The following is a 19,544-nucleotide window of genomic DNA, read 5'->3' on the forward strand; positions in this document are numbered from 1 at the left end:
AAAGCCCCAAGCAAACAAACAAACAAAAACCCCACAAATAAGCCTCTACACCATTAAAAGTGGAGAAAACCTCTTAATTTATCTTTGTCTATAAATCTCAGCAGTCCTGTTTTATCCTGACAGTGCTGTCAGGAAATAAAAAAATCTGATTTGTTTCAGATGAGTGAAATTCTGAGGTGCTATGTTGGACAAAAGCTATTTTAAAGGCACGTTTTTCTTTCTACTGGTTTGGTTTTTGGTTTTGTTTTTTGTTTCTGTTTTTGGGGTTTTTTTTGGGGGGGGGAGGTTCGGGTTTTTTGTGAATAAATATGAGACCTAAGGGATTAAATTTCCAAGTAATAAAAATCAGCACAGCTCCATTGGTCTGAATAGGGCTATGCTGTTTTTTGCCCTGGGGATTAGCCTCACCAAAGGTTTTGTAAGCTTTTTTAACTTAAAGAGACAGGCTTGTTCTCTGTTTCAGAACTGAAAGAAATAGAGAATTGTGAGCTCAGGTTAATGTAATCTACAGCTTTAAATGATAAACTAGAGCGTGTGTCGAGGCTTTAGAGACTAATTGTAAAAATCTACTACATTGGTAGAGAGAACCAGAACATTACAGCTTATGTGCACATCTGCCCACACATACATATATTCCACAATTATTCAGTAGGTGGCAGTTAAAAGCCTAGATGAGCTTTGCAGTCGCCATTTAGGCAGCAGCACCAGCAGAGGCTGGAGTCAGCGCGCCCGTAAAAGCAGGAGGAGGGAGGCTGCGATCCAGCCCGCAGGAGCACTACCCAGGACCCAGGTACCCGGGCAGGCGGGAGGGAGGACGGGCAGCAGCCAGCCCCGGGCGCCGGGGCAGGGAAGCTGCGGGCGGCGGAGCCGCAGCCCCCCGCTTCAGAGAGGGGCTCCTTTCTGGTGGAGGGAGCCCAGGGCAGAGAGGGAGAAGAGCTGGTGCAATGACAGACAGAAACTGAAGAGCGTTTGAAGCTTTCTGTTCCTACACAGGTAAATTTCTTTCCATTGTTCTTCTACACTATCTTGCACAAAAGGCAAAGCTTTGCATGGAATTTCGAGGTCTTCCTTTTCTTCAGCCAAAATCCACAATGCTCACTTGGGCAGAATTTCCTCTGAAGTCGGTGGAGTTTTGCCTGAGTTACAACTGCAAGATATGCTCTAAGCTAATATCTTATGTAGAGAACATAGCATGCTGTAAACTGAGGCTAGCAAGGAAGTCAGATGCTGGTCATAGACACACTGGCCAGTTAATTATAATTTTTCTGTGTGCTGGGATGCTAGTAATGACCTTTTTTTCAAGCTGACTTTCATTAAAACTCAATGTGCTGAATTTTGCCCTAGTTTATAGAACTGCCACTGCAGTGGCTTAAGGAGAGATTAATTTTTTATTTCTTTGAAATGAAAGCTACATTTTAACTTAACTGATAGAAGAATATAAAAATGTGGGGTCTGAATAAAATAACACAAGGTGTTTCTTTCTCCAAGACGGATACAACTTTGCAGCATCCCACTGACAGGCAGGATTTTTTTCCCAGTAGATTGTCCCTCTTCCAACTGAATGAAAGAAAATAAATCATGAAAGACCATTCTCAAGTGCCTGAGAGCTGCTGAATCAGATTTGATAACAATTTATCCCTTTCTATCTTCCCCATGAAATGTGGGATGCTCTGTATGCTGCACCACTTGGACACAGAAGGGTGAACACAGAATGGAGCAACAAAATTGGATGCATTTTAATTTTAAAGAATTTTCTGAATGTCCTGTTCTCATGAGTACCTAGTGAGAGGACTCATATATGCCTGTTTATAAATGCACACAAATACAGTTGTGTAGGCTGTGTACAGCTGTGTACACCCCACTCCTTTTGGGGCAGACAAGGCTGATGAAACTGACTGCTGTTGTATCTTTGCCAAGATTTACAGTTTACCATTATCTAGAATGTTTGCAGGTCTCAACATATTTAACTCTGGCTTTTACAGGGCTATCTTGGCTTGCCCCCCTCCCATTCCCTTTTTTACTTTTCTCACTAATGGACTTCAGTTATGCTCAGGAGCTGCTCTCTGGGGCCAGTCTGTCCTCAATAAACGCAGTAGTACCCAATTCATGCAGAATGGGTTTTGTGCCATTGTTCTGGAGCTATGAAATGTGATATTCCTCCAGGCTTCATGCTCTCTCTCACACCACACGCAGCAAATCTAAGGCTCTTGCATGAAGAACTGTACAAACATGGAACAAGTTCAACCACACAGCTACAAATCCATGCTCCCATGGATATGGAGAAATGAGTGTGATGTGCAGCTATTTATCCTTATTCCTGGTAAGAGAGGAGAATGAATTGGTATAAATGAGCAGTGAATGCACTTAGGCTGGAAGATTTCAAACCATTAGAGCAGCAAGGTTCTTAAATTACATTCTAGTTGAAGTAATACATAGAAAACCTTTTAAATACCTTTTAGTTGTAACTTGATGGAAGGGATTATGTGAAATGGTTGCCTGCAAAGGCAAAGCACTGAATCTGATAACCCAGAAAGTCTCTTCCAGTACTGAATACCATTTTTACTTTTCTCTGGAAGTTGCCTGCACTAAGGAATCCCTTTGCAAGCGAGTGAAGATCTTCGGAAATACAGTTTTCCAGGTATCTCACATCAGTCAGATGAAAGCATATTTCTGCTCTGTGCTGCACTATTTTTTACACCAGCAGACTCACAAGCACTGATGAACCTCAGGCTGAGTAATATCACTTTCTCACAGTGCAGACCAGGGCTCTTAGGAAGTTGATTGGAGTTCAGAAGCTCCTTCTGGCCAAGTGGTCATGATTATATTACACCAGCATTGCAGTCTCTGTAGTGCCAATAAAAATAGTGGGCTGTACATGAACTGATACTGTCCTGAAGTCGTTATTAGCACTGTTTCTAGTTTCCTTTGAGGATAACCTGATAACTTTGTTTTCTGGATTTCTTTTGTGCTAACTAACACAGCTGCCCATGTAGAGATCCCAGCATCATGTGTGAAAAATCAGACTTGGACTTTCATTGTGACAGAGTACGTGCTATTGCTCCCAAAACTAGATTTTTAAATAAATGTGCAATAAATAATATTCTGGTTCAAAGATGCTCCTACAGAAAGACTGCATCCAATTTCATTCATATTCCCTTTTTTTCTCATTATTCAGATTATAAACTTATATATTTTCTTTTTTTTAATGGTTTTATTTTCTACATTGATTTCTACATTGATTCAATTCACAGTGTTCCTCAGTAATTCTTCTGTAATACATAATGAGCTGCATTTGAATATGCCCTCTCCCAAATTTAGTGCGAGTATCAGGACATTTGTACGTGTAAGCTGAAACAGTATTCACTGTGGGACATTTTGTTTGGTATCTAGACTGATTCCAAATTTTTATTAATTTTCCCTTAATATTTTAGATTACCATGAATAATTGAGCAATAATCAATATTAAATAGAGGAAGAAAAAATGGCAATTTTGTAAAACATGGATATTAGTAATATAAATTTCCTTTTTAAATGACCAATATCCAAAATGACCAATATCCAAGAGAAAATATTTCTAGAAATTTTCTTTTCCTTTTGGGATTTTAACTTTAAATACAGATGTTTCCAAGTATCAAACAGTTACTTTTGACTGCATTTTTATTGTGACATTAAAATTAAAACATGCATTAAATTGTCTTACCTTACTGCTGGAAGAGCAGTGGAAAAGACCACCTGAGTGTCTATGCAGATGTACATACTAATTGAAGCAGAAAATATTCTCATTTACCTTGTTGAGAAAAGAAATATTGATTAGTTTTCAATCACAAAGTATTGATAAAAGAATAATTCTTGAGATAGGTATCAAGGAAAGACAAGAAAATGTGGAAAAGTGTGTGTCAAGTCTGTGACAAATGCACTTTTGACTCACACTGAGGTCAGGAGCACCTCCTCTTGGTGAAATAACTTTAAGTTGAATGTTGATTTTCTCTATCTGAGATTAAAATTAGTGTCTCTGGCTATGCACGTCTACAATATGCCATGGCAGGAAAATCCAGTCAGCATCAGCCTGACTGCAGATAATGAAATTGGTTTTAGCTGAATCTGAAAAGGATTCTCAAAACTGAAGATACGTCAGCCTTTCACTTTCCTCATTCAAAATATGTATATATTAAAGAAACCATATGAAAAGGGCAAATCCATTCCTGGACTGGATTTTGTTGTTTCCTTCCCAAAATGCCCAGTAGTTCTTATAATTAATCTGAAGCTAAGAAAAGAACATTTGCCCTTCTTTTATTTTTACTTGTTTATTTTTTATATTCTTCCCTGAAAATTTAGCTGACAAATTTTATCTCTTCTGAAAGAGTTAATTATTTAAATAATCAAATATTAGCTACTAAAGTATTAAAATTAGTAACTAAATTAATTAATTAATTAAATTAATTAATTAAAATATTAGTAACTAAAGTATTGTAGTTAACCCAAATAAACAACATTACCACTTTCCCAGTCTGTACATGTAAAGCTTATAGTGTGTTACTCAGTATGTTTTTATCTTCAAAATATAATTTTTATAAAATTTTTTGATACTACAAGGAAAAGAAACATGCATCTAGAAAAAAATTCTCTTAAGGCTAAACCTACTTGTCTTATTTCAGAATTGAAAGTAGTGCAAGTTGGAGTGCTGAACATTTATAAACAATCAGAAAGGTGGTATTACTATATTGTAGTCCACAGTTATAATTTAATTGTTAGTTTTCAAAATATTCAGATTTGCAGAAAAATTTCAGTAGAAGAACAGGCTGCTTAGTAGGGTCTGGAAACATATCAACGACTGTATTACATTGTTTAATTAATTATCAGGGATCATTTTGGGTCCTGAAACCCACTGCATTAACCTGTTCCCAAGTTATTCGCCAACAAGCTAGTGGCAAAATGTTCTGTTTAAGCCATTGCTTTGAATGGAATACTATTTGGGTGTGAAATCAGAAATATTCCAGTGGTCAGGATAGCAATCTAGCTATCCTTCCAAGACAGACAAGGAAAATTAATGACAGGAGTTATGTCATAAAAAGAATCTTAACCTTTAATAATTTTGCTTCTATAGAAGATTTACATAAGTAGTCTCAAATTACATTAACATTATGAAATTGAGAACCACAATAAAAGGCAAAATGGCCACCAGTCTTCAGTGTTTCCTCTGATGAATGGAAAATAGTCTTCCATGAATTTACAATTCTTCTGTGTAAATATACATATTTATACGGAAATAGCTTTTGGTCAACGCTGGGATTTTTATTTCACAATACTGAGATCCATAAGTCAGAACCTATTTTTTTTCGAGTGTACAGCTGGAGAAGCAGAAGTTCACGAAACATGTAAAGCCGTTGCTCAATACCAAAAATGATTCTACTATTAGAAACCAGAGGGGCTGAAAATTCATACTGAGTCTCTGATCCTGCATTTGCAGGTGTGATAAATTCTGGTTTCTAATCATACTGCTCTGTCCAATGGCATTATGTCTTACTTGTTGAAAGGCACACATATGATGTTTTAGTTGATCTTTCCATCTTTCCTTCATTAAGTTAAATCAATTGAAAACTGAGGAAAAACTACTGTATTTGGTTAATTAATTTGGGGAAAGAAACTTTAAAAAAAGCACTTCCAAAGGGAGCTAAATAGAATTCTGTTTTTTTGACACTTTTATTTCTATGTGTGCATTAATGACTACCTAACTACACATATGGAAAGTCTTCTGAGAAATTTGTTTCTGAGTTTTGATGATAAGCACTTAGAGATTAAGACACTGGTCAACCTAAATACTCAAGTAGATAAATCAAGAAAGTATCTGGCATGCCTAAAGCAAAGCCTGAATTTAGACAGGAACTCTCATGAAATTCTCCCTTTTAAATTTTAAGATTAACCAAGCCACTAAATAGGAAGTAACAACCGATAGGACACCTATGCACCCTGGATAATCTTCGAATAATATTTCTGGTTCTGCACAAAAGTGAGGGTTTTTTTAATGTGGTAAATGTATTCACCTGTCCATCCTGGATAAATTTAGCATAATATTTCTGATGCTAATTGAAAGTAAGGTTTTTTGGGTTTTTTGTTGTTGTTTTTGTTTGGTTTTGTTTTTGTTTTTTTCACACAGTAACTGTGTTCAATGATGCTGAACCTTGTTTTACAGTAATGGTTCATTAGTACATATCTGTTGCAAAAGAGTTAGTTCTGGGTAACAGAGCTCTCAGGCAACAGCAGAGCAAACAATTTCAGTGTGTCCCTATGTGTAGAGCTCTTTGTTGGATCAGGTCCAGCACCTTCTTCATTTTCTGCGCATGAACCCTCATCAGGGAAGGGAATCAACAGATCCTACTGCGTCATTCATTCTTCTGCCACCAGTCCTGCTGTCTTCGACGAGCAATGCCACTTTAGTAAAGCCTAATTCCAAAAATCCATGCTATCTGTTGTTCCTACAGGAAACATTGTCTATTTGTCTCTACCCTTTCTTTTTTCCAGTTCTTTCCTGCCTAGCAAAACTATTTCTGCCACAACATCTGCTAGCCATATGTTAGCCAAAGAACAAGTAAAGATTTTCATACAGTCACAACTGTGCATGGGGGATTTCTTTCTTTTACCTAGGGTTTCATAATTTCTTGCTTTTACCAAGGGTTTAATAATTTCTTTCTTTTACCAAGGGTTTCAAGGTTTGAAAAGGCATTTTTGTGGGAATGAGATTTTCGACATAAGTGTGATGACTACAGGACAGCACAGAGGCTGGCTTCTACCTCCTTTACATACAGCTGCTCTTAAGACAATAGTCTCATTTAAATACAGAAAAAAAAATGCAAAAAAAATTGTCTGAAAGCCTCCTGTCCTTTCTATTTCTCTTCTGTGTAAGGCCAGGATATTGAAGGGAACCTGCAAAACCTCTTAGGAACTCTCAGAAAGACTTTGTGATGTTAATTTCAGTTTAAGGACTCTAAATTATTAATTTTCCATGCAAATTGAAATGTTTTCAACATTGTAGAGAACCTAACTCTAAAATGAAATCTGTTTTGGTTTAAACAAATTGAATTTTTAGTTTGAATTTTTGCTTTCTATGAATACATTGAATAATAAAAATGTCTGATTTTATTCCTTACTTTCAGATAATCAAGCAAATTTCACAATAAGGACAATGTGTCAGATAAAATCAGCAGGTTTCTGACAGTACTTTTTTTGTGAAGAAGATGCCATTTTTCTAAGGAAATCTCTCTGGTCATCTTTCTATAACTGAAAAGAATTGCTATAAATGCTTTTCTCTCCAACTGTTGTTGAGAACAACATAAATAAATGCTACTGCATTTATGCAGTGAAAAAAAGAAATCATGATTTAGACTAGCTGATCATCAAAGAGCAGACTTTCAAAGAACATTTTGTTTCACATGAGAATAAAAAAGTTCTTTCCCTATGGATTAGAACCTCATGTTGTAGGAAAATGTTTTTTTAACAGTTATCATTTGGTCTCCAAATGTGTCCAACTTACCCTTGACTTGAGAAGACCAAATAATACAAGTGAAGGAATAGAATGAAAAACCAAGTCTTATATTAACAGATGAAGGCACTGGAAGTAGGAAAGTCCCCATTCTTAAAGTGCATATCCATTAGCAGATATGGTGAAAATACTCCCTGAGAAATGTCTCTTTATATGCACAACAAGAAAAAGATCCTTGCAGAGCTCTTTTCCTCTTTCATATAAATAATGTGACATTTTTCACCTTTGATATTGGGAAATGGACATTGATCTTACAGTCCTGCTGTAATCCATCTTATCTGTAGCTAGATCCTTCACCTTGCACCTCATATCTTTGTGTCATGGTGTCATCCCTGGTTAGCCTCATGGACTGTTAATTTAAACTGAGGCAAGATTTTGAACTAAATGTATTGCCTGTACTTTATTGGTTTTTCACAATAACAATGACAATATAAACAGAGACATTGCCTTTGAGCTTAAAAAAAAAAAGAAAAAAAATACATGACTGACATGAAATGGTTTTACTTGAGGAAAAAAAAAAATCCAGGAAATTAATACACAGCATCTGACAACTGCTGAATTTCATATCAGACTGACATCTCAGTAGGACATCGTAAGACCTAAAGAAACTAGATCAGTTAAGATGTAATCAAAGCCTCTGACTCCAGAAAGTGAAGGCAACATCACACTGTTTTTTAAAATGAATGCAACACTAAAAGATATAATCTAGTAAAAAAAAATCAACTAAACTTACAATTTGTGACATTTTGTGGTAGTCTAACAATGCAAACATGGTGAAAATCTTTTGCAACAAAACCCAAGACTGGAAACATTGGAGATAGGTTGATTTATTTTCTGTGCTTATTTTCAAGCATAAACTGAAAGAGTTCACCAGCTGCGAGTTCTAATCTCATATTGCTCTAAGAGTACTCAAGTAGATTAGTTTTCAGAAGTTATTTTTCAGGCTTCCTTTAGCTTTTGGCTGTTATTGCATATGCTGTATAGCCTAAATACCCACGTGGCAGGCAAGTCATAAATACATTTGACAAAAAAGTTAGACTATAAAAAATCCAATTAAAGATTACAGAGAGCTGTGGAGGTGCAGTAGCTAAGTAAAGGATCAGTATAAATGATTCCTTAAATGCTAATATACTCACATGAAATTAATTAAACAGCCAATGAACGTTAGGAGTTTAAACTATGAAGAGCATAATCTGTAACATGAGTTACTTTATTTAGACATTTAAAATACATATTTTTAATAATAAAATGCACTATATAATTAAATAAGTCAGTTTATGCCATAATTGCTCAGACCTTGGACTGTTTCCTTCTGTCAGAAAAACATTTCAATTCTTTAACCTGGCATATCAGAAATATCTAGGGAAAGCATGCAGACTAACATAAAGGTCTGTAGCTAAGTTGGAACTGGAGGCAGTGGTTAAATATGTTGCCCCAGTGAATAGGCCATCAAGCTCACCTGCAGCAGCTGAACTAGAGCAGCTCCAGCCTTGTGCTGGCGAAGTATCTGCAGGAAACATAGCAGAGGTACAGACTCACTGTTTTGTGAGACTCATTGCTGACCTTTGTAGTCAGACAATTCAAAATGAATGGTATGAATGTATGTTATGAAAATGGCTTTGGCTTTTCAAATAAGTGTAGTGTTGATAAACTGACACTTTAGAGATAGGTTTTCACTGTTGTAGTTTGTGAAAGCAGAAAAGGCAGCAAATGAGGCTTCATTACAGAATAAATCCATTCTAACATGTAAAAAGCAAATATTTTTTTCTGTGCAGATTATGAAAGACTGGTTTTCTGAATCACAAATGATCTTGTACAGAAAAATCAGACTTTAAAGTTAATTTTTCCATACCCTCACTGGCCATAATGCCACAAGCTGATTAAATAATGCCATACTTTATTTTGTCCTCCTGTGTGTTTCAGTTAACACATTTTAAGACAAAGAAACATCAGTAAGGTAAGAGGGTGGTATGAAAAGCATTAACAAATGAACACTTGTGTGCAAGTCCAACCATTCATATCGAATTATTGTCCCTGCAGGAGATTCTGTGAGCAGATCCACATAGAGAACACAAAAAAAATTATAAACAACATTTGGGGAATTCTTTCTGTGTGTGATCATAAAGACTTGTGTGAGCTTTTTTTTTGAGGGGGGGGGTTGTATTTGTATTTTTTTTTTTTTAGTTCCTGAGCACGAAAAATGTATAAAAATCTGTAATTTTTATTTTGGCAAAACTGAGGATCTTCAGGACTCACAGACCAAACATTTACTGAGGTTACTGCTCCTTTGCAGTCACCCTGGCTGGGGAGGAGTGGCTCTGTAGAGAAGGTCCTGGTGCTTCGGTCATGGTCATGGTCCTGGTGATGGTCACCTGGTGATGCTCGGCAGTGGCCCGGCGGCAGCAAATCCCCCTGCACCTGTCTGTATGCACAGGAGCAGGGCCAGCGGCCGAGGCAGGTGACAATCCCCCCTGCCCAGCGCTCACGGGACAGCAGCAATGCCGCCTGTCCGGTTCGGGCACCCCCAGCCGGGAAACAGCCGAGAAACTGCAGCAAGGGCAGGTGGGGCACCGAGGGGTCCGGGGCTGGGCGCTGTCCTGCCCTGCAGGCTCAGGGACCAGGGCCAGCTCAGCCCGGGGAAGGCAAAGTTCAAGGGACAGCAAAGCACAGCCCTCGACACCTACAGAAAAGCCATCAAAAAGGTGGAGTTGCACTCTTCACAACAGTAGATGCTGGGAGGAGAGACAACAGGTATGCTTGAGAGAGTACCTTAGATTAGGAATAAGAAGGAAAAAATCATCCTGATGGTAATTTTGCATCAGAGTTTGTTTCCCAGAGAGACTGTGGGAAAGATTGGGGATTTTCACATCTGTACAGGATAGACAACCTTCTCTGGTGTCATGGCTGACCCAGCTGTGATAAGCAGTCTGGACCAGAAACTACTCAGGTCTCTGCCAACTGGAATTATCCTTTGATACTATGGCAATCTCTGAAGAATATCTACAAAATCTCCCTACACATTAGATCTGCTATTCTTACCACTGTGAAGTTTTCCTATTGTCTAATGTGAATTTGTTCTACAATGCAAGCACATAACCTCTTTTTTTTTTCACTACACTCTTCGTCTTTGTAACAACTTGCTATGTTTTGAAGATTGTTACCATGCTATTTCAGGATGTCTTAGAACTTTTCTGTATGCTTAATACTTCAGACCATTAAGTGCCCCACTTAAATTTGTTCTATTTATTGGGCTACTATATGTGCCAGTTTTCTTGGAGATTTCTGAGTATTTTTAGAGTATACAGTGTAATACAGCAGGAGTACAGTCAGCTAGCTTTTAAAATTGTATTTTTCTAGTCCACATTTCACTGATTTTCTTAGTAAAAGTTTTCACAGTGCATTTTTCTCCTAGCGCTGTAGCTCCTAGGCTACGTGTAATATGACTGTGCAATGCTTAAGCTGCTTCTGAAGTGGAATTTGCAGATATTGCTCTCTTGCCTTTTTACTTACAAGAAATTATTAAACTATAATTCTTATGGTAACTCATTCTGTGCAGACATCCACAACTGTAAGCTCTAAGACTGTTCCAAATTTGCATGTCTGCAATTCTTACATACAGATTTATTCTCAGTGGAACAGCATTATGCTAGCTTCTTCTCCTCATTTTTTTTTTTCCAGCTATGTTTTTTCCTTTCGTTTTAACATAATGAGCTGCTCACTCATTTTATTTGTTCCTCAGAGGGTTTTGCATCTTCTATAAACACATACATGAGCATTTTTTCTGAGGCTACCTTTTCTTTCCATTCCTTCAATACTGCTGTCAGAAAAACAATTTTGCTTCAGTGCCTCAGGATGAACACTCTTATTTATCAATCTTTCCTATATTTATACAAGCCTCTCAGAGTGACAGTGAATGTAGCACAGGAGAGATTGAAGGGGTGAAGCTGCCTTCTGCCTGAAGCCAGGCTGGGTAGACAGAGCTGTGGCAGCTCTGCACTTTGCCTCAGGATCAGCATCCCCAGTAGCACTGGTTATTCTGCCTATGGTATGGCAGATGAGGAAGTACAACTCCTTCATCCAACAAATTATGTAAGGACAGATGTTTTCAGCTTACTCAGACATTAAAATTAGGACACTATAGGATGCCCTGTAAAAGAAAGATAACTACATCAGGATATGCTTGAACAACAAACTGAAGATATTAGTGCAGCATGCATTGCCGTAGCTTAAGCCTAACTGGCATAATGAGTAACTGCATCAAAATGCAGAAACAGAAAATTTGGCATGAGCTTGCAACAAGAATAAGGGCATGGGAAGTCCACTAAGATCCACACCTCTAAACCATCAGTATTGTCTTGCTGCTAGACAGGTAAAAGGTAACTTAAAATCACCCCCTGCAATGCAGTGACTCCCTCTGCTGCATTGAAGAAATAGCTTGAAGGCTTGCTTTCAAAAGGGAAGAAATTCTTTGGGTTGCTCTAGATTTATTGCTGCCCAAGCAAAATTACAACAGGCAAATTTAATCACTTGGTGCCATTAAGGCACTTGGGCAAAATTCCCTATAAAGCCTGCCCATTTTCTTCAGAACAAATACAGATGCAGCAAAGTTTGCATTTTTTTCCATAAGTACCCCTTATATATAACAGTTTGGTCTGAAGAGTCACAATACCCTATGCTTTCTTTAATTTTTAGGGTTCATTTTTAAAGTGTTTATTTGCTTAAATCTTACTAAATATACAAAAACTATGTGTACTGATATGCTAGGTACCCATTGAGCTGCTACTGCTGGGAGGACAAATTAATCTTCAATTTATTTAAATGAATTCTAAAACATCTACAGCTTGTAAACATGTGAATATTTTACCATTTCTCTTATTTAAAAATTACTTCCATATTTGTGGTCCGAATATACTCAGATGGATTTTGTCAAGGGCAACTGACTGCAGGAATCACAGAATTCTGTGACCTTTGACATATGCCCTTGCCAACCTTAGCAATACAAGCCACTAAAAATGTTATGAATATGTCTGCAGAGCCTCTCTGATAAGTATAGCTAGTCTAGTGTCAAATATCGTCTACTGCAAGATAAATATTGGAATAAAGAGAGAGACTGAATGTGAGCAATCTGAGTTTATCAAAATGTGCTCTTTGACCTGAAATGCCAGTGGCAAAACACACTGAAGTGGGACACGTGCTCCCATGGAGTTAAAAACAAAGGTCAATAAGTGCTGTTGCTGAATAATCCACAAATTCATCTTAGTTGTCATTTAGAACTGTAGTCTAGTCATAGCGGGAATAAATTCCTTAGCTATTGAAAAGCTGGAATATTCAGAGTAATTGACTGTCATACAGTGATCAGTTTTGACTATTATTTTAGATCTATTTAAGATATAGAAGGATAATTCCCTTTCTACAATTTGTTCAAGTCAAGGCCATGTAGAAATTCCCAGATGCAACTTTTTAGTCATGTTAATATTAGTACAGAAGGAAGAATACTGAAGCACATAATGTTAATTAAAAATCAACCATGAAGCAACAAAGATGGTATTTTGCCACCAGTCCAGACTGGATTGCAAACCCTAATTTACAACTGAATTAAATAATTCTGTAACCCCTTGCAAGACTTATTAAATTAGTACAACTGCCATCACTTACATTACATTTATTTGTCTTACTGGGAAAGACATCACAGCATGCACTCCACATTTGTAGTAATGTCTCTCTCCTTGTTTTTGTTGTTTTCTCTCCTAGGTTTTCCCCCCTAGCTGAGCAAGTGGCACAGAGAGAAACATGCCTGAGCAAAGCAACGATTACAGGGTAGTTGTGTTTGGAGCTGGAGGAGTGGGAAAAAGTTCTTTGGTCTTGAGATTTGTGAAGGGCACTTTCAGAGAGAGCTACATCCCTACCATTGAAGACACCTATCGGCAGGTGATCAGCTGTGATAAGAGCATATGCACTTTGCAGATAACTGACACTACAGGGAGCCATCAATTTCCAGCCATGCAGCGTCTCTCTATTTCTAAGGGACATGCTTTTATTTTGGTTTACTCTATCACCAGCCGACAGTCCTTGGAGGAGCTCAAGCCAATCTACGAGCAAATATGTCAGATTAAAGGAGACATAGAAAGCATTCCAATAATGCTGGTGGGGAACAAAAATGATGAGAACCAAAATCGAGAGGTAGAAAGCAGTGAAGGAGAAGCCATGGCTAAGAAGTGGAAATGTGCCTTCATGGAGACCTCTGCCAAGACGAACCACAATGTGAAAGAGTTATTCCAAGAATTGCTAAACCTGGAGAAACGCAGGACTGTGAGTTTGCAAATTGATGGCAAAAAAAGCAAGCAGCAGAAAAGGAAGGAGAAGCTGAAAGGAAAATGTGTGGTGATGTGAAATTGCATTGTCAAGAATCAGCTGTGAAGTCTCATCTGACAATACGCATGTAAACCCATAGACAGCAAACAACCATGCAAGACCCTATTTATTAGTATCTGTTTTAAAAGAAATACCTGGAAATTGAAGAAATAAGGTACTGTAATTGCTTTGAAAAAAATGGAAAAATAAAAATATGTGTAGTCTCACAATCAATTAAAGCATATCAGGAAGAAAACAAAAGATGTCCTGGAATACCATATTTTGTAATTTACAAAAAAGAATTGTCATCATTCACATAATATGAAAGATTGGAAAAACAACTTAATATTACCTGCATTTGCATATAATTGCAAGAGAAAACAATGTGTAATATCAGAAGAAAAACAAAGTGGTAGTAAAGAAACCTAGAACATACAAATACATGCTAGTGGTGTTAACCATTTCCTTAAAAATGCTGTGGATGAAAAATTCTATGCCATTTTAATTACTGACTGGTGGGAGAGTGTGCATAAGACAGTCTTGGATCACCTGAATAAATGAACTGTTGCGCAGTAAAAGGAAGCATGGGGATAGCAGTGAAAAGGGACAGATATTGTCTCTATGCCCCCTGCATGATACTTCTTTCTAGTATGATGCAGTGTTTTAACTGAAGATCGTGGAAAAGCCAAGTCCTGTAAGTTGGAGATCATCTTTTCTGGGCTCATTGTTTCAAGGACGACCTGAGTTTTTAGCCTAAATATATTTCAGAAGAACAAACATTTATTTGTGGAGAATGCCAGATGGAATGGTGTACGTGTAAAACCAGAAAGCTTCCCCAGGGAGAACTGACTGGGTAGTTGCCTATGAAAGGCTCTGTGGGAGAGACTCAGTTCTAATGCTGCTGCCAGTTAGATGAACACATGGTGTGGTTAGTGAATGAATGCAATGTCTTTTGAACTGGTGGTACCCTTCGAGTGGGGTTGGCATAATATACAAATTATCATATTAGCTGACTGATACTTCTTTACATTACTATATTCCAGTTTGAAGGGTTTATGCTCATGCCCTACGAGATCTATTGCCTTTATATTGTCAGAAGTATTTTATATTTGCCATTTAAACTACTGATTTGAACTGCTGTGACTATAGAACCAAATATATATCTGAAGTTAGTGACCACAAGAGTCTCTAAAATGGGGGTTTTTGGGATGAGCACTACAGGATCTGGAATATTCTGCAGTCAGAATGGAGTTATAATGCAATACAAAGTTCAGAATAGAAAACACATTATTTAAACATCCTGTCAGGGGAAAATGCTCTTCTCAAAACCTTTGAAAGGGAAGAAAAAATTGTGAGCTTTCCTGGATGTCTGTCCAAAGCTTTTTAAAAAACTAATATGAATGACTGAAGTTTGTATCCTAGTGATGACAAAGGCCATCTATGATAAAATAAGCACATACAATTTTTAAACGACACATTAAAATTGTGTAAGTCTCAATTTGTACCTTAGGAACTGCTTTGAACCAATAAGAAGAGCCTACCATATTTTTTAGTAAATGTTTATGTCAAGAAACATGGGAAATCTAAGTCAAGTACTAATATTATTAGCCTGCATGCTAGTGCATTATAAATATTTTCCAGGGGATGTTCAAATGCAGTGTTTGCATTAAAATTTGCTACTTTGTTCCTTTTGAAGTTATTGCTTGCTTATCTTCCACATTTCTAGCAAATGTGCAGATATTTCAGAGGTAGAGTAATAGCATACAAAAGAATTGCTACTAGTGCTGTGTAGAGAGGAGGACAACTTCTGTCATGCAGTCAGAAGTAGTGCTGGCACCTGTAGAATTGAATGTGAAACTCCTACTGATTTCAAAGAGACAAATTTTTTTTTTTGCTGTTTATTTTATTGCATTAAGAAGAGAAAACTGGAAAGAGCATGGAAAAATTAATGCTCTTCATTAACAGTAAATTCCAGGCTCTTACAAAACACCCTTTCTCCATAAATCTCAGAGCATTTTGCAAAAATGACATCATTTCCTTAACTTCTCAGGTGGTGAAAGTGAGGCACAGAGAGAGGAAACAACTGCACATAGATTGTCCAGCAGGATAGTGACAGACCCAGGAACAAAAGCAGATCTCCTCTGTCACAGTCCCGTGCTCATTCTGTGTTTTGTCAGACTGTCTCTTCACATTCTTAAATAGTTCCTGAAACACATAAAGAAGCCTGGTTTGACCTATACAGCCAAGTGCATCTTTCTTGATAGTCTGTCAGTAGATCAAAAAATATTTCCACATCAGGGATACAAAACACTTAAAAGCACTATGTTTAGTAAGACTTTTATAAATGTTTATACATTTACTCTTTTTAAAAAAAAATTGCTGATGATGCTCAACGTCACAGCAATGGATTCCATGGATGAAGCTGTAAAATCAGAAAATTATCAACGTTAAGGCATAATGGGTCACATACAGAGGTCAAAAGCCCTCAGATGCTAACACGCCGGTGCCAAAGGTCATCATGTGTGGCACATGCCTTAGCAGCCAGCATAGAATTATGACAGAATCTCAAAGAGAAAAATAAAAACTATATATAGAACCTTTTAACATTATTGCTTGAACTGGAGGAATTATTTACATAGTAAAATATCTTGCAGAAGTACAGTACAGGGGATCTAAATTACTTAAAATGTACTGACTGCAAAGATATTACAGGCTGAAATTTAGCCCTGGACTTTTTTTTTTTGAATGTGCCTCATAGCAAGAATAGAATAATTGTATAGCAAAGATGGAAATAAAACAAGTACCTGCCAATGTTTAGGCTTGAGGACCATATTCCTTTAGTTCCCAGCTGACTCCTCACCCGCTATGTAATAAGCCATGAAGTATTTCATGGACTTGCATGTATCAAAGCAAGGCCAGAACAGAAGCAATATTACTCAAGGACCACAGACTCAAAAGAGAGCATATTTTATACCCTTGCATTGCCATCCTTGTTTCTACTATTAGATTTTACATATCTTGCATATGTGTGAGCTGGTTTAAAATGTTTGTTTTGCTATTACAAATCAAATTATTTTTTTTAATATGGAAAAAATAGGTAGAACAAGAAAATGTACAGCTTTATTACATTTTGTGTTTTATTTGGGAATGTGGTATGACTATAGTAGCCTGTTTAAAATGTTTATGCAAAATATTTAAAACGTGTAAGTTCTACAGTGAATTTTAGCACCCAGAAAACACAATCTAGCCAAAACAGATCTTTAAAATGCATGACTTTTATATGTAGATATGAAATATTAGGGTATGTTCTCGTCATGAAAATGTGTTGTTGCAATTTCTTTAGCAAATATTTTGTTTCAAAACTGAATAAGAAGTCATTTGTGTCTACTAGTTTCCATGTTTGTGGTGATCTAAATATTCAAAATAAAGTTTTAAATCTTAACACAAGTTTGGAAGAAGTCTTGTTGTTGCCTGCATTTGTTTGATTCATATTATATATTTTTTGAAATTGCAAAGGCAATTCTCTAAAACAGACTCTAACATGCTAGGACACGCTAACATGTCCCAAAATCTTCAGCTATACAAATCAGTTCTGATAGAGCAGTATTACCTTACCTAATACTACTTCTATTATACTCTGGCAAACACACAAAGAATTCTACCTCCATTAAAAAAAAACCTAAGCCAAACAAAACCAAACCAAAACAGCTTATCAGTGGATGCTCCTTTTGGCCAACAAAAAGCAAAATAATTCTGGAAGCAAAATAATTCTAGTCTGTTTATTATTATTTGCTTTAAAATAATGGCAGATAGAATTATATGCTTGTGAAAAATTAATACTTAATGTATGGATCCTGCTATTCCTGCTCATTTCTAAAAAAATTCTTGATGTTCTTGCAGAACTTCCCACTATTGCATTCTATATTACCACCTGTTGCAAAAAATGTCAAAAATAATAGTTTACAACTTCTTGCAATTCAGAAGATGCAGCCAAAGTTGTTCAGTTAAATAATTATTTTCATATGCAAGCAATAATTAATATTCAACAGAGGAAAGGATCCACTAACAATCTGAAATAAATAGACACAATGATAGGCACTATAACCAGTGACGAAATATTGAGCACTGAATGTAAATTTAAGGTTACTGTGAAGTAATTACATTTGTCAGCCCACAAAGCTTTTTATTTTTAGTAAAGAGGTCTTATGAATTCTTATTTTTTTTTTTTTTTTTCTTCTTTCAGTATGCTGTCAGTTACTGGTCTTGGTCCTGATTCTGGCACAGTCTATGGCAAAGCAGTGGATGTGCCAATTCATTGTCCGGGGTTTTACACAATACAGTCAGGAATTACTTTATAGATGTTATCATATTCCACAGAAATACCAGAAGCATTATAAAATTCCCTTGCTTTTAATATTTTTCCCATTGGTTACTACTCCTGTTTCCCAATGGAAAGTATTTTAATTTTTAACTCATACACTCATTCAAATTTGTGAATACCTGCCACACTTATTTCACTAGCAATTTAACTGACATGGTTCACCCATCTTTGAAGCACATTTTCTAGTTAATCCACAAATTTATTTCACATACTCAAGTGTATCTAAAGTTTAACTCCACTAAAACTGCAAAGAGGGAGAGCGGAGCCTTGAAAATACATGGAGGGTGTTCCTTGTGAAGGATGCAGACTCTTCTGTAAATTAACCAGATGTATTTGCAGTTTAAAGAAAGCATTAAAACTCTTCTGTTTCCTATAATTTATCTTGGTTGAGTACATTATTTAATAACGGGTCATAGGGATTATGAAATCATAAAGAAACTGAAGTTCGAAGGAGGAGCTGTTATTCAGTCTGATATATTTATTTCATACTCAGATGACAACAAGTGGCCCACAATGGATCCCACAAGAGCATCTCTATTCTCAGATTCTCAGATCATGTTGCAGCTGGCAAGGGGAAGGAGCAGGGCAGGGATGCAGCACCAAAATCCACCCCAAAACTAAAATCAGCTTCTCAGTCTCCACACCTGTTGCTCTAAAAGCTGTGGATGACAGTGTCTGTCACATGGAAATTACTGCTGTATTTGTATTAATTTCAGTAGAGAAAGCAACAAATAAGCAGAATTGGTGTTCTTTCATTCGGCATGTATGGCAAATATTTTTTTTAATATGTAAGAGGAGAAAGAATGTTCTACATTATCTTTCAAAGAGAGATGGGATGACCATTGAGGGGCCATTCATCCCAATGTATATCTGTTTTGCTGCAACTTCTGTTCATTGTTATTAAAAGATACTTTGTGTCTTTGGAATTTGCCTTCCTTCTTTACTGGCTCAGATCTCGCTGCTGACCTTGCAGGATGGTCCTAAAACATTATTCTTGGCTTATTTGTTACTTTTAATTACAATAAAATAATGCTGCATATGTAGGCACATGAATTTGATTCCAGTTTTTCCCTGTAGGCTAGATGTCTCCTGTGAAGTGGGCTCATTGTAACAAAGTAGAAGTAGGAGGATTATAATTTGGGGGGTGAGGTAGACCCAAAGAAAATTGGAATGCCAGAAAATTTAACATTTTACAGAACTTTCTGTTTCCCAGAAAATTTGAGATCAGCAAGGACTCCTAAAAGTATTTTCAAAAGAAAAGGCAATATAGAGTGG

At 36.8% G+C, this 19,544-nt stretch overlaps 1 protein-coding gene across 3 annotated transcripts; it reads left to right on the forward strand.

Moving 5' to 3' along the window:
* The first annotated feature begins 596 nt into the window (after positions 1-596).
* On the forward strand, positions 597-17,335 carry DIRAS2 (DIRAS family GTPase 2). 3 transcript variants are annotated; one of them, XM_054652055.2, is made up of 2 exons: positions 597-790; positions 13,289-17,335. In XM_054652055.2, the coding sequence occupies exon 2, from the start codon at positions 13,328-13,330 to the stop codon at positions 13,925-13,927; it is 600 nt and encodes a 199-aa protein (XP_054508030.1). In that variant the 5' UTR covers positions 597-790; positions 13,289-13,327; the 3' UTR covers positions 13,928-17,335. The 3 variants fall into 3 exon arrangements, with proteins under 3 accessions (XP_054508030.1, XP_077027342.1, XP_077027343.1); XM_077171227.1 differs by lacking the exon at positions 597-790 and adding an exon at positions 797-993; XM_077171228.1 differs by lacking the exon at positions 597-790 and adding an exon at positions 2,615-2,638.
* The last annotated feature ends 2,209 nt before the right edge of the window (positions 17,336-19,544 follow it).

The sequence above is a fragment of the Agelaius phoeniceus genome, chromosome Z (genome assembly GCF_051311805.1).
Source record: "Agelaius phoeniceus isolate bAgePho1 chromosome Z, bAgePho1.hap1, whole genome shotgun sequence".
Lineage (NCBI taxonomy): Eukaryota > Metazoa > Chordata > Aves > Passeriformes > Icteridae > Agelaius > Agelaius phoeniceus.